Genomic DNA, 15,920 nt, shown 5'->3' on the forward strand with positions numbered 1-15,920 from the left:
TTCAGGTGCTTGTAAAGCAATTTTTTTTTAGTATTTGTGTCTCTTCAACTTACCTTTATTTCAGATGATAATATTCAAATTTTTTATTTCTAAGAAAAAAAAAAGGAAGGAAAAATATTGCTGCTTCTTGAGATTTAACATGCGAAGTGCTAATTCTTACTTTCTAAAATTTCCCTTCTCAATGTACGAGTTGTAATAAGCTCCTAGAAATAATTACTAGTGATCTGAAAGGCTCCCTGCCAAAATACTCACAGATAAGTTTCCTTTGGCCTGTGTAAGAGGCCTTTTGGAAGGCCTAACCTTCCATGGTCCTTTTGGAATTTCCGTTTTTTGTTCCTCCTATATACACCCAACCTGTGCCACAGTGACTCAAGGCTACATTTAATAGTTTCTAGAGAGCTACATTTGCTGCATTATGCTGTCCACTGGCTTAACCAGTGACCCACAGGCCAGATATACTGGTAGAAGTGCAATGTCTATAAGGGATTGGAAAGCAGTCTATACCCATAATAGAACAGAGGTTTGGTACACATAGACTGGTTTAAAAATGATGGAATGTGGTCTAAGATTTCCAAACAGCACCTAAAGCCCAGAATTTTGCTCCCTACCTCCCCAACATGTATGCTCTTTCTTTGTTTCAAAGAAACTCTGAGTTCACTGTTAAACAGAGAAGAATGGACGTGGATCTCCTTTTACATACATCTAGTTCTTTGAGCAATCACCTAGGAACCGGGGAAGCCAGGGTCATTTTTTTCCTCCATCAGAGGAAATTAAAACCCAACTTTCAAGAAAATGTTGTAAGACTTTTTCTCTAGTATAAATGATCCTAGATGGGACTGCAGGGCATGGTCCACTCCTCCTGTGGATGCTGTGCCATTGTGAAGAAAGGAATTCAACTTAAAATTAGACCAGAAATAGACAGACAAGAGTATAACTACATAATTGAAGTGCTCACTTGGGAAGGGGCAGGGGAGACCTGGGTAATGGCCCCTGTTCCTAAGTCATAATTCAACTACTGGCTATTTAATATAAAAAAAAATAAAAAAAAAATTGCTTGATGGTTAAGGTGCTCACCTAGGAGAAGAGAGTTGTAGGTTTGGTTTCCTTAATGAAAAGTAGAGAATCAAACCCAATGCTCCCAGTTCTTGAGAAAGTGTTCTTGATACTAAGCAATTATGTGAAACATACATGGGGGGGGGGGGGGAGAATAGTATTTTGTAGGGAGTTATTTCAGCATGTGATATGCATGCTTTGAGAATGCTTATCAAGCCATTCAATGGACTTCAGCAAAGGAAAGCCTCATTTCCATATCCTGACCCACACCAGGGTTAGGTGTGACCTGTACTTGAAGTTGCTCATTCCTATCAAAAGTGAAGTGCTTTTGCATGTGCCCAGAAATGAAGCCTTTATATGCTTAAAGAATTTTAAAGTAAAAAAATTCAGTGCCATGAACATCAAGTGCCTTCAAAGTTTGACAATGGCTTAGCAAGTTTTTCAGGATTGCAGATTTGGATTTTATGAAGCCTAAATTCAACCTGAGCCCCATTTTAAGTCCCTAAGTCCTTTATTCTTGGATCCAGCCCAAGGGTTTTGCAGCATCCTGAGTAATGGACTGAAACTTTATTCTTAGACTCTGATATCATTATGACAGAGTGCACTCTGGCTGGTGTCAATATTTTGATCACGTAGCATGCATACTCTCAGTCTCTCTTTATAAATCCCACTACCTCGAGAACAAGACAGAGTACAGATGCATGAATGCTTGCATCTCTGAATTTTGAAACATTTAATAGTTTGTGTGTAGCTACAGTTGCTCCATTATGTTGTCTACTGGTTTAACTAACAATCAAGCCAGGTATAGACACTGCACTTTTACCACTATAATACAAGTATAGAGCGGTTTCCGATGAAACAGAACAGAAGTTAGCACACAGAACCAATCTATACCCATAACAGAACAGAAGTTTGGCACTTCTAGACTAGTTTTAAAATGGCAGAACCCCATCAAAGACTTGCAACCCTACCAAAGGGTGAATGTGCATTCTGTTCATTAATGATCAAAACTACGGGCATATGTAGATGAAATGTGGGTCCTAAATTGAAGCAGTGGGTTTTAAAAAACACTGCTTCAATTTAGAGCTGATTAACCCCCTGGGTCATGTACACATCCTGCTGACTTAGAGCCGTGGAGGTGCATGGAGCCCAGTGCTTCGTTCCATGGCTGTAGGGACTCCTTTGAGGAGTTTTAGTTTGCTGCACCCCAAGTCATTTAAGGCGCATTATGCAGCCGAATTTCCTACAGCGGCTGGAATTAATGTGAATACGCCACAGATGCACGCAAACACCACCAACATTAAAGCAGTGCAAAAGCATTTAGCTCACTTTAAAGTGTCGTGTACACATGTCTCTTGTTTCGTCTACACACAGCCTGTGCCACTTACAGAAAACTGTGTAATTTAAATCAATTCTACCTTGGACTTTTTGAATATCTGTATCTAGCCATGGGTAGCATTACTGAAAAATGTCAACAATATTACTGTATACTAGGGATATAACAATATATTAATATTTTATCTCCAACAGATATTGTATCCATTCCATTTTAGAAATAAACTAAAAACCCTCATGTAGCGCAGTTCTGTAGTTTGTCCTGCAGAGAGAATAATTATGGAAAATTGATAACCTTGTGTTGTGGACAGCCCTAAAGATGTGAATAACAGTAGGATCAACCTAAAAAACAATAGCCGGAGATACAAAAACCACAATAATGCCAATAAGGTAATGAAACTAAAATATCTCAATAATGAAAATATTAGGACTGCCTAGTGGCAAACAGCAGTGTCTTAATAAAACAGCCATTGCTGCACCTGCTTCTTTCCTCAGAGCTGGTGAAGAATGCTTTGCAAGTCTCTCCCAATCAATAAAAGATATCACCCACAAAAATCCTTGCTTCTCCCATACTTTTGAAGTAATTTAGCTTTGGGTGTACTCACTGTACATGGCCACCCTCTCTTAATAGTCTCGATCTGAACAGGCAAACCTCTGGGAAAATTCTTTTCCAGGACTGCCTTGAGCTTTGCAGTCCAATAGCATTAAGGTTTACAACCAAATTTTAGTATAAACCCTAGCCTCAGAAAAGCCTCCGAAATTTAAAACAGGTTTTAATTCAGAAGATAAAATATAAATACTTACAATCCAAAGGCCATCAAACTTTACACTTTTTTCAGGCTGAGTAGGATTAGTGTGATATTCTCTTATTTCCGTTTCCCACCATTGAGCTGTGGTGTTACGGAAGAAGTCTGGGAAAGCTGCATAAGCTCTGTACAGCTGCAAAAATGATAGATACTTAGAAATAGATGGAACCACTGCATTTACAACAGTAAAAGTTTTTCATAGTGTATGGATTCTGTAACTGAAATATGCAAACACAGGCATAAAATCTCTGATTATCAAATGTCACAACTAGCATCTGTGGAAAAAACTGGGTTTTGCAACTGTAACTGCTTTCAAAAGTTTAATGCCATATAAAAAGATTTTTTAGAAAATGTTGGTAACTAAATTCAAAATTAAGTTTAGCGATTATTATTCCTTACATACTTTATCTTTTCCTCTCTTATCCCTCCCTCTTTTCTTTCCTTCTGCCATTTAGTGCTTTATTTGTGGTAGACATATGTGCCTTTTAGATTGATATTTATGTAGTCAACACGTATGCATTTCTCCTTTGTGTGTTGACATAAAAAAAACAGAAAAAAAATAAACTAATCTTCAGGAGTGCTTAAAATGCTAGCAGATTAAAAGGGATTTAAAATTTATTAGAATAATAAAAGAAAAATTGTTTGGCTATTTTTAAGTGAATAATAAATGCAGAGAGATGGAAGAAGAAAGTGTTGCTTGCAAAGGTGAATTTCAATTTTGTTTTTTTTCACAAATAAACACTGATAATTGGCTACTTAGTAGTCAAAGTATAATGACTTTGTATATTGGAATAGACAAATTTACATAGAAGCAAAGTGTTTTATTTAAAAGAACACTTCTAATCATTGTAGAATCAGGAATTCATCCTCAAGTTTCTGACTCTCAGGGTCTCTTTTCACTCGTATTAAAACAGCTGTACTCCACTTTGGTAGTTTAACGAGTTCTTAAATCAAGCAAAAATTACATGTACACCAACTTTGTGGCCACTTTACATTGTCAGAGTATAAATGAACACTAGCAGCTCATTTGGTCTTGGCATAAAACCCTAAAACAGAACAGCATAAATGGTCTTAGAGAAGTGTGGGCTCAGGCGTGTCCCTGCCCAGCCAATCCACCTCCAGTGCCCAGCCCCTCTGCAAGGAGCTAAGCTCTGTAATATATATATATAGTTTTTTGAAACTGGATGCCATTCAATATAGAGGGGTGCCTCAAGTCCAAAAAGTTTGAGAACCACTTCATTACATAGTTATTCTACTATTTTGAACAGATGTGTTGTTCCCTCTGCCTGTGTGGCTTGGTGTCAGTAGGAAATGATCGTGCTAACAATGGCATACATACTTACTTCCACTTGGGTTTCCCAGGGTAAGGAATCATTAACAGTAACATTAGGATAATCTGGCCAGACCTATTAAAAGGAAAACAACTATTTAAAAGATCAGTACAAACACGGTAGTTACATAATGTATGACAAACTCTGTTTTAGACTCTCATTTTGAAGCCCCCCCCCCCCCCCAAGCTGTTTCTTTTCTTTAAAGGGACTCTTGTGATCACTCACAGTAATATTTCCTGATCCTTCCTCACTGATTCAATAGTAACTGTGTCTTTTCAAACCAAGTTCCTCTCCAGCAAGACTATTTCTAAGGCTGATAGCTATTACTACAAGAGATGCAACCTCTTTATCGAAAGAACATAGGACTCATTTTTGTATAAAATCAAACTCAGACCAATTTTTCACATAATTATCAGTCATAAGGTATGTGTTCCACCCATCGCTGATACTGCTAAGATTTGAATTTCATTAGAACATACAGGCCCAGGCCACTCTATTTTTCAAAGAGATTACTGTTAAAATGAAGGGAAACCCTTCTGTGTGCATAGTTCATCTCAGGGGTACCAGTCCATAGAAAATCAGTATTAAGGGAGAAATAAATAAAAGCTGTAAAAACCACGCTCTCTTTAGATAAGAAAACTAATGGAAAGGACAGGAAAGTGTTGTTGGTTCTTTGGAAGGGTATGTACATTATCCCTCTTCAAAACAGCTTGTGTTCAGCCTCCAAAACTCACTCAACCCATGCAAATCTCAAGAAAATCGTTAGGACCCATGGTCTTCCATGCAGAGATGACAAGACTTTATAGTGTGATACCACGTCTGCAGTTCCCTTCCTAAATGGATCAAGGGCTTCCTCCAGGCACCTTCATCTGGGGTTATTTCCCCAGCCAACCATCTCAAGTCCTGAATAGTGCATGAAGAAAAAGGAATGACACTATTCCATGTACACATTTTCCTTTGGCCTAATCTGCTGGTACTGCCAGAGGTAGCATGAACATTTTGCATCATGCATGGATGGGTGTTGATGATGGTTCATTATTCAGCTATTTTATTCCAGGTGGACTTACAGATGTTGGGTTTCAGTAGTAAAATCCAGTTAGTAAGCCTTACTCAGTATCATTAGGCATTATTCTCACGAAGATTTTACTTCTACGTATTTTGATGTGAACTGAGACATACCCATGACATATGATTAGCTTTTTGTGCAGAATTCCTATTGGATTTGCTTTGTGAAGATGCTGGCATAAAAACAGGACTTCTCTCCTAATTGAAGAGATAGAATAATATCCCCTTAGATTTGCTACTGCTATAATAAATGTTAAGACCTGAAGGGGATTTTTATAATTGTCTTAGATTCCCTTATAATGCAGGCTAAAGAACTTCTGAACTGTCTAGCTTCAGCTTCTAAATACTAAATGTCATCATATCCTTTTTCTACATTATTAAAAGGCTTCTCTAGAATCAGAACCCTCTTCCTCTTGTAGATGCTTGTAGCTCAGGGTCAAATCACTACTTAGCCATGCTAACATAAAATCATACTCAGACATGCTGTCTCTAATGACATCAATTGTCCAAAAACAGTACCTTTCCCCATACGATATCATTACTATCAGGCCACTTGATAAAGACATCATTCTGTAAGCCCCTTGTATAGGCTAGATAATTGGTTTCATTTCCAGAAATTGCTGGATCCTAAAATTAAAGGAAAAACTATTTTAAATATGTGTTCAGAAATCAAGCCTAGAAATGAAGTAATATGTATCAGGAATGAGATATATCCTGCCATGATGAATAGCAATTTGAGGAGGGAGGGAAGGCCTGAAGACTAACCAGAATAATGATGAATCTCATTCCTTCTGCTTTCATTTTGTCAACAAGTTTTGGCAATCCAGAGAAGCGTGGGCTAAGAGTGAAGTCTAACTGCCTTTCCATATAATCGATATCCGTGTATTGTACATCCTGTAGTTCACAAAAACAATGCATGATGTTAAGTGTTTTTTTAAGTGCATATTTATAACATAGCAGGTAAATTAAGAGAACTGCTGACTTTCTGAAAAGTAAAAGTGGAAACTGCTGCATCTTCTAGCAAGAATATCTACTGAAAATTAAACCAAAAATCAAGGTCAATTCACAATTAGACCTCTCATATCCCAAATTTATTTGAAAGATAGAAAATTTATTATCCACTAGAGATGAATAAAGTCCCATTTTTCAAATATATATGAAAAATATACATGTGTGCAAGTCAGTGCCTGAGGAATAAATGGATCATCAGTTTGTGCCATGCTGAGATGATTCCCTGTCATCTGAACTCTATAATGAAAGAGTGCCTTTAATGTGAGATACCATTATATTGTGCTCACATGCCTTTGAAATTTACTCCCAACATTATTAAACCAGTGCCCAGCCATGACTGTAAAAAAACACCTGAATGTTACAATGTTGGCATTAAATACATGTTGCTTTTTCTTTTTCCTCCTTCCCTGCTAATCCATTATAAGTAGCACAGTGAGAGCCAATGCCTAGCTGGTATTTCTAGTTGGTCTGTAATGCAAATAAATACAAATGGGTAGAGTGGTGGACTCATAAGTTATATGTTGAAGCTGCCACCACCAATCTGTTGTGGGTGGGAAATGAAATAATAATTTCCACAACAGTGTCAGGGAAGTTTCAAGCAGTGAGCACTCCATGAATTCTGTGAGGACTTCTAGCAGGCATATCAACTGCACCCACTTCAGGATGACTGCCTTCAAAATGCTTAATCTAGGTCATGACTTTTGTTCAAGAATGCACTCCTGTATTTCTTAGACTCTGCTGTTCCCGGTCTGCTCCCCATCTGTCATCCTTGTATTGAGGAAATGCCAATGATGATTGCTCCCACTGAATCAATGAATTCAGGGAACATAAAACTGAGCCAAGCATGGATACAGGGTCTGTGCTCATTTTGCAAGCATGAACTTAACTGAAATTATGCCAAGATTATGCAAAAAAAAAATCAATATATGGTAGACCTTAAAATTATAAGATTTATTTAACAAAAAAAGCAAAAAGAGCATGATTAGTATTTCACTGATGGTTAAAAATATATTGATATCAGAAGTTATTTTATAAAACTGGAGAAATTTTGTGGTGTCGTCACCCCCAGGCAGCACCCACTTGCTGGCGGAGGGAAGCACCAGGCCCCGCACAGCTCAGGGGTTGTGTGACCCGGTGGCAGCTTGTGCAGGAAAGCTCAACTGAAGGGAGGCGGGGGGAAGCAGCAAGGAGCCTGACCATTTTTGTTTTTTTCTCCTGGAGCCTGCCTGCCTGCTTCAGCTGTGCAGGGACCCAATGCTCCCCTCCCTGGCTGCAGTGCCTCCCAGGAGGCAGGTAAGTGCTCAGGATTGGAACCCAACCTTGTGTACACACCACGGGGGTTTAGTTCAGTTTAATTCTCCCTAAATTGAAATGCTGGAAATGGTGGGTTTTTAAAAACCCACCGTTTCAATTTAGGGAGAACTAAACCAAACTAAATCCCTATTGCATGTACAAGTACCCTTGGCTCCTTGCGATCCCTCAGCCGGGAGCCCCCTTCAGCTATTGGATCCCCCAGCCTTGGGAGTGCACTGCGCTCCTATGGCTAGAAGCTCCGATTGCCTGATGTGGCCTCCCAGCTGCTGAAGCACATGGTGCACTCCCCAACTGGGAGCCCCAATCAGGATCCTTCAGAGGCTGGGAGCGCTGGCCACATGTACAATTAAAAGTGTGATAGGATCTAGCCACAATGTTATTATACAAAAGATGAATAAGTCACAAAGTTATTACACTTCTTTTTATCATAGCATTAATTGAATGAACACGTAGCCAGGTCTCTGCTTAAGGCGTGATTAATCTGTTAAGCATATCTTAAGAGTAACATCTGTCAGAGGCCTTAAAATTCTTTCAGCATGTAAAGGTCTGCTTCTAGACATATCCAGAAGCACCTCAGTCTGTGCAGTTCTGGGAAGCTCAATATCTAAGCACCACTGGAATTCACTATACCACCTATAGCTCTTGGTACAGGAGGCTTTCTGAAGGAGAAGGAAGTTGTATGACACACCCAGCTGGGAAAGGGAAGTACTAGGTTCTAGATTCCAATAAAGGGATTGGAACCCCATTTTACACTTGGGCATCTTTACTACTAGGCCATGAAGTAATTATCAGTATATTTATTTATGTTTTACAAAGTGGAACAGCTTCAGTGGGAGTAACTGTGAGCATCACACCACTTGAAAATCCCCTATAACTTTTTGGTAGGGCCACATCCTTTGTAGGTGAGCTAAGTTCCCTACATGTTGTGTACAGATGTGAATTCTGCAGGATTGGTATGGGTCAAAAAATCAGATGCTATAGTGATCAGCACTGTGATGTCTAAGTCCACTATGCAGATTTTAGCCATTATAGCTGTGGATCTAGACATCCGAAACCATACAGAAGTTTAACAGCAGCACAATGAACACAATATTATTTATTCTTCAATGGCCAGTTGCTTTCTCTCTTTTTCTTTCCCTCTTCCCCTTTTTTATGGAGCATTCTGAAATCAGAGTTCAAACAATGGTAAGTGCAAAATTGCAAAAACCTTACATAGGGTATCTGAGCTTTCTTCATTGCTTCATACAGGTCAGAGACTTCAGTATCATTTTTGTATCCATAACGGCATAACTGGAATCCCAAAGCCCAATAGGATGGCATTACTGGTCGCCCTATTAGCTAAAATAAATTAGGAAAAGACAGAGTTTTCAAATAAGGGAATAAAAACAATTGGGGAAAAAATTGTAATAAAGTTATGACATTATGTCAATCCTACTGAAGTGTATTCCTGAACAACAAGCTCTGGAGTGGGGCCCAAAACCAGGTAGAAGTCCAGAATTCCTCCAATAGTACGGTACGTCAGAGCAGGAGTTGGCTGGAATATTACATCTGAAAATCCAGAGCAGAAAAAACAGGAAAAGAATAATCAGATAAAAAACTACTCTTATGAAAAAGTGAATATTACTGTTATGAAAACATTCAGAGAATAAAATGTGAGGTTTGTTTTTACCCATTGCATTACTGTTCAGCAATAGAACTCCATGAGCATTTCCATCATTTTCCAGGCCCATGTAAAAGGGATGGAAACCATAAGAATTCAATTTGTACTACAAAACAAACAAAGATAATTTTAGTTTCTGACATAAAATGTTATAAATAGTAACATAGTTTCTATACACTTACAATAAAATTAATTCATTACAGACAAATAACTTAAAAAAAAAAAGTCATCACTGAATTGCTTTCCTTCCCTTCAAATACCTACTTAAGCGTATGCAATCATGTGCATACATTAATACATTTCCAAATCACATTAAGGTAAATGCTTACATTTCCCAGTAAAAGACTTTTTTTTTTTTCCTTATGAGTTTCACATTTTGAGCCCAATATACATGAGGACACTCAAGTGGAAATGAAAATAATTGCCTACCATTCCCATGTCTTCTGGAACTCCACCCTGCTAGCCCTGGTGCAAAGTGACTGCTTTGCATTGGGAGTGCCAGACCTACATTTGGGCATTATGGTGTTCCCACCCCTTCTCATCAGGGATCTCACCTACTCACTCCTGCCCTGACACATGCGGCCCTATACTGGCCAGCTGGACCACCGCCAGGCCCTCTTCAATTGATGACTGGGCCAGACCCACACACTGGTGGAGTGCACCTTCAACCACCTCAAGGGACACTGGCACACCCTCACTGCCTGCCTTGAGTTCACTGAAGACAACATCCCCAGGTCACTGTCACAGCCTGCATACAGCATAACATCTACAAGGCCCAGGAAGAGTTAGTTTGTGAGGCCTGGGCAGAGGAGGCATGGTGAGTGGAGGACAACCAGCAGTGGGAGCACCACCTGTGGTGGCAGCAAAAGTGGCAGATCCCCCACACTGAGGCCCTGGGCAAGCCACACACCTGCCCGTGGGGGCCAGGTCACCAGGTGTGAGAGACACTGGCCAACCACCTCCTCCTGCACTCCCAGCTGTAGCTCTCCTGGACAGCTGCACATGGACCCCTGCCCCACCACCCACTCTCAACACCATGTTTACTGTGGACTGTTCTCAGAAAAAACAGCTTATTGTCCTCACAAGAAAAAGGCTTCCCCTCCCCTCCACTCTCCCTCCCCAACACCAGATATCCACCCAGACCACCCATCAACAATGGAATACCCTCTCCAGTGCAAACTATTTACAGTATGGTGTGTCTGTGCGCCCTTCTGGGGTGGGTGGCTATGACGTAGGGGCACCTATGGGGCATAGCCCAGGGGCAGGCAGCCAGCACCCCAGCTTCTGGCCATTCTCCCATGGGTGTGCATGCTGCAGTGATTCTGGTGGGCCAGGGGTGATGGTGGCTGCTGGTCCCCTGGTGCAGGCAGCCCTTCCTCTGGCAGCTGGGGACTAGGAACAGCAAAACTAATGCACAGTCCTAGCCCTGCTGCTGACAGCTCCTGCCCTGTGCCCACGTGGAGCTGAGGTGAGCAGCAGGTCTGGGCCCAGCTGGAGGGGGGGGGGGGGCTGGGTGTTGAACTGCTGCTGCACCTATGCCTCACCCCACAATGGCAAAGGTTGCCAGTCTCCTCTTGCAACCAGCTGAAGCCCCAGGTGGTGGTGAATGGCATGAGTGAAGAGGCCATTGAGGTTCCTGTGCTGGCTCTCCAGGCCTCTGCATGGCTGTCTCTGTGCTGCCTGACCTGGGCAGCTGGTTGCAGCACCCAGTGCAGGGGCATACCATGGGACTGGGAGCTGTGCAGCAAGATGATGCCTGACAGTACCTGCGGGTTCTGGATAGGCTGCTGAGGGTTGGCTATGGGGAAGCTGACTCTAGCAGCCAGGAGCTGGTTGCAGCTAGACCTGGGGGCTGGCAGGCCTGGCAGGAGCCTGGAGCAGCCTTGCACAGCTGGACGGCATGGGCCTTGCAGCCATGTTGCACTGTAGTGCCAGGCAGTGATGCTGGGGTGTATGCAGGCTGGCACAGGTAGCCTGTGGCCTATACAGCAGCAGCAGTGGTCAGGTCCCACCCGGCTCCCTGCTGTTATGCCCAAGGGTTCAAAATGCCTGCAGGCTTTTAAGGGGCCTGTGGCTAGGACTGCCACAGTGGCTAGCCAGTGCTGCACCAAGAGAGGCTCCCAGACCTGGGGAGTAAATTGGCAGGTAACAATTTACTCACGAGTAGTGAAACTTACTGTGAAGTAGAAGTGTGCACATGTAGACATGGATGCTTACTGTGCAGTAACTTAAACTACTGCACAGTAAAGTGTTGTATAGATGTACCCAGTATGTAGAGAAAAGACAGGGACAAATGATACCACCATTTCTTTTTTAAACTTATACAGTCTGCAAACCACACTGTACATGAGAACACACAGGCATACTTAAATACATCATAACAGTGATTTACCTGTGCAAATACTAGTTTATCAAAGATGTGAGGTTTTAAATGTAGAGCAGTGTAACAGGGGGCTTTCTTAGGGCCAGTTTCTCAATGGCCTGCCCACCTGTTTCTGGACCAACCGCTCACCTCTTCTTCTGCCACGCCTTGATGATGCATATTTATGTTGTTAATTAAGCAGGAGGCTGCCCATTCTTGCCCTGATGCCAGGGGGTGCTATTTGTGGCTCCATTCCTCCCCTACACCACAGCGCAAGCCTCGTAGATGGTATCCACAGTTCTTATAACCAGCCGCACACTGGGCTCCAGAATCCTTCAATCCAGATGCCAACTAGATCCCTCCAATCAGGTGGCCTACTCCACCCTCATTCTGGGCTGCCTAGCTCCCTGAGCTGTTCCCCCTTTTGGGTTTGGCCCCCCTGGGACCTTTGATCACAGGCCCTGGCCTCACCTCCAAGACCAGTTGGAAACCCTCACCCCTTAGCTCTGGGCATGCTTCACGGTAAGCCCCTAGCCCTTTTGACCCTTCTAGTCCTGGCTCCAGCATTGACCAGTCAAGGGTGTTTTGAGTCAAGCCTCTGAGCCTCTAGCCCAGTCTCTACCCTGGGTCTGCCTTCTTGGCCCTACTATGGTATAACCCACCCAGTTGTGGGAGTTGGGGTTATTAAGGCACCCCGACCCGCCTTTCACCAAGGTGGTAACTGGCCTGGTATTTCCTGGGGACTCCCGCACCATTGGGAGCCCCACCAGGCCACCCACTCCCAGCAGGGTGAAGTTTTAGGTCATGCCCAAGACCAGGAGCCTCCAAACTATCCCCTTTAGCTCCTGCCCTTACCTCCAAGATGTTGCATTCAGCCTTGCAGCAAGGCAATGTTACTGCCTGGCCTGCCAGCAGCAAACTGCTCTGTTTATATAGGAGGCCAGAGATCTAAAATGGCCACTGGAATCAAGCACCCACTGGCTGCTTGGCTCAGGCATTAAAGTGGCAGGTACCAACAGTGCCCTGCCACACGCAGACATAAACATATTCTGAAATAAATAATTGTCTAAAACCTTTAAGAGCAGAATGCACAAAACATACTTTCTATCAGCCACCTCAGCCTCAAGATTAGGGTCTCTAGTCCTAATGTCTAATGATAGGTTTAAAGATGTCCATAAACTTACTCCATTTTATAAATATTTTTTTATGTCAAACTGAAATGCATTAAGGATCTGATTCAGTGCTCAAACTGTCTTTTACTGCAATGAACTTTGAATCAAGTCTTTTGAATGCTCATTTTGGACTCTGCACTCAAAGAAGCCTAGGCCTGAGATATGAAATGCTGAAAAACAGGGGAGAGCCTTATGCTGTGCCTTCCTCCATGATTAATTCACCCAAATCAGGAAAAGAGAGAAGATGCCACTTTCTGAGAACAGCTCAGCCACACCTGAGTATCTAGCATATAGTCTACAGCCATATGAAGTCTATTACCCAAGAGAGAATTCATTTTTTGAAACATTTAAGTTTTCAAAAACTCTGTCTACCTTGGTAGAAAATCAATCTAGAAAGACCCATGTCAAGGTAAAATCAAAGAGAAAGAGCAGCAGCTTGAAGACTAATCAAATTTGAAATCAAAATTATTTTTTTTACATACCCCAGGAGGCTGGTCTTTTGTGAACATTCCCCAGGTGTGCCAGTTCATATCACGCCGAAACATATTATGTTCATTTTCACCAAATCCATATACATACTGTGATGGGACACGGGTTGAAATCTGAATAAACATATCACTAAAAGTGAAGCCAGGTAACTGAGAATCCCAACTGGAAAAGGGGAAAGAATTATTTCATCATCAGTGAAAAATGGAAAGGAAATAATAAGAAAGGAGCAGTTTTCTGTGCCATAAGAAACAGCACACAAACACACATACTGTCCTAGCACATTTCTGATACTATCTTTAGTTCATTTACAAAATGGAAGTCACTCTTAATTCTTGCACAGAAAACTTAGAGAATATGAACAAAAGGTAAGCAACACAGACCTATGTGAGTTCATCTACAATAACAGCTCTGAGAGGTATAAAGTGGCCCAGGCATTTTGGCAACTCCCATGGGTGGAGCATGTTTTGTGAGAGGTGTATGGAACAATATTACCACATGTCTTTCCCTAATCTGACCTTTGCTGCCATGTATGCTACAATAAACAAGGAGTAGTAATTATAGTTTACTGGACATCTATGCAGACCACATTGAACAGGTACTTAGGAGTCTCATTTGCTGGAAATCTGGGTCTCTTGCAAAAACTGGGATAACAGCCTAGTATCTTCTGAATAGTTATATGGTTCTAAATAATCTGTGAATATGAATAATTGTCAGAAACAGTTTAAGTACAGTTTAAAAAAAAAAAACTACAATTATAAAATATGCTTTCTGAAATAAAGTTACATTTAGCTCAACACCCTTGTGGTCCCCTTTGCCCCTTTATGTTTTATTATGGGAAGAACAGAAGTCCCTAAAAACTATGTTTATTGTCATGTTCTAAGTTCCAATTGCATCAGCTGAGGCAAGAGAGATGCATTTTTAATCCTACACAGGTAATTTTAACATTTCCCAAAATAGCAGGGAAAAAGAAAATGTAAAGATTATTTTTGGATATAAAATTATGATTTCCTATGGACCAGTTAGGAACCATCAAAAACCTCATATGTTAATGTCTTGGTGGACAATGCCATTTTGCACATAGGGCTGGATGCTTCCCTAGCCTTCAGAAAGTAGGGCAGGGCAGCACCTCGAGTAATAAACAGTGGGTGAATCTACACATGCAATTAGAGCAAAGCAAACTTGGGAGCAGTTTGCACCAGAATTAACTGCACCTGGGCACAGTGTCTACACATGCACCCAGGAGAGCAGCACTTTGTGCTGAGACATAGCAGGCCTGGGATAACAGCAGGAGTGGGGGGTCAGCCCTGGGTTCTGGGTGGCAGCATTGGGTGGCGGAGGGGCTGGCTGGGGCATGAGAGTGCCAAATGTGCAGAGCCATGTAGCTAGGTAGCAGGCAGGAGTCTGGTCCCCTGCTGCCTGGGGTGACCAGGCAGAATTTCCACCTGTAGTCCCCATCTATATGAGCATTTGATCATAGTTATTTACTCCACCATACAATAGTACTGTTCCCTACAGTATTATCCTATGACAGAATTAGCTTACTGGACCCTAGTTTTGGTGCACATATAGACTGATGCTTTACTGCAGAGCCAATTAGTCAACTCTTCAGTAAAGCATACATGTAGATGCACCAAGTGGTGGTGAGGTTTGTTATTAAATCTGAAGGTGTATATTGAATTTCATTGGCAGAATAACCATAGTTAAGAGGGTAGTAGCCAGAGCCGCCCAAAGGATGACAAGATCAATGGTCACAAACTCCACTGTGACTGATTCAGGCTGGACATAAGAAAGAACTTCTTCACTGTCCGAGCCCCCAAGTTTTGGAATAGACTGCCGCTGGAGGTGGTTCAAGCACCTACTTTGAACACCTTCAAGACACATTTGGATGCTTATCTTGCTGGGATCCTATGATCTCTGCTGACTTCCTGCCCTGGGGCAGGGGGATGGACTTGATGATCCTCCAGGGTCCCTTCCAGCCCAAATGTCTATGAAATCTATGAAATATGTGATAGGCTTACAGAAGGTAGGATTCTGCCAGCATGACTTCATTGCGGACAGGTCTTGTCTTACCAACCTCATCTTCTTTTACAATCAGATAACTCACCACCTAGATAAGGGAGCGGAGATCGCCATGGTATACTTTAACTTCAAAAAGGCCTTTGATCTAGTATCTCACAATGTTCTCGTGAGTAAATTGGGGGACTGTGGCTCAACCATGAGACAGTTAGGTGGGTAGGATGGTTGTAGGGTAGGACCCAGAGAGTCCTAATGAACAGATCTGTGTCATCTTGGTGAGAAGTGGCCAGTGGTGTCCCTCAGGAG

At 42.0% G+C, this 15,920-nt stretch overlaps 1 protein-coding gene across 1 annotated transcript in view; it reads right to left on the bottom strand.

Annotated features, from left to right (window-relative positions):
* The window catches only part of SI (sucrase-isomaltase), a 146,433-nt gene that overhangs the window by 48,409 nt on the left and 82,104 nt on the right, over positions 1 to 15,920 (bottom strand). The window contains exons 29-36 of the mRNA XM_019491830.2: positions 13,592 to 13,760; positions 9,585 to 9,681; positions 9,351 to 9,463; positions 9,128 to 9,253; positions 6,356 to 6,484; positions 6,110 to 6,217; positions 4,538 to 4,600; positions 3,193 to 3,327 (exon numbers count right to left, since the gene is read on the bottom strand). Coding sequence (XP_019347375.2) covers positions 3,193 to 3,327; positions 4,538 to 4,600; positions 6,110 to 6,217; positions 6,356 to 6,484; positions 9,128 to 9,253; positions 9,351 to 9,463; positions 9,585 to 9,681; positions 13,592 to 13,760 — 940 coding nt within the window. The remainder of the gene's footprint in view (positions 1 to 3,192; positions 3,328 to 4,537; positions 4,601 to 6,109; positions 6,218 to 6,355; positions 6,485 to 9,127; positions 9,254 to 9,350; positions 9,464 to 9,584; positions 9,682 to 13,591; positions 13,761 to 15,920) is intronic.

The sequence above is a fragment of the Alligator mississippiensis genome, chromosome 7 (genome assembly GCF_030867095.1).
Source record: "Alligator mississippiensis isolate rAllMis1 chromosome 7, rAllMis1, whole genome shotgun sequence".
NCBI lineage: Eukaryota > Metazoa > Chordata > Crocodylia > Alligatoridae > Alligator > Alligator mississippiensis.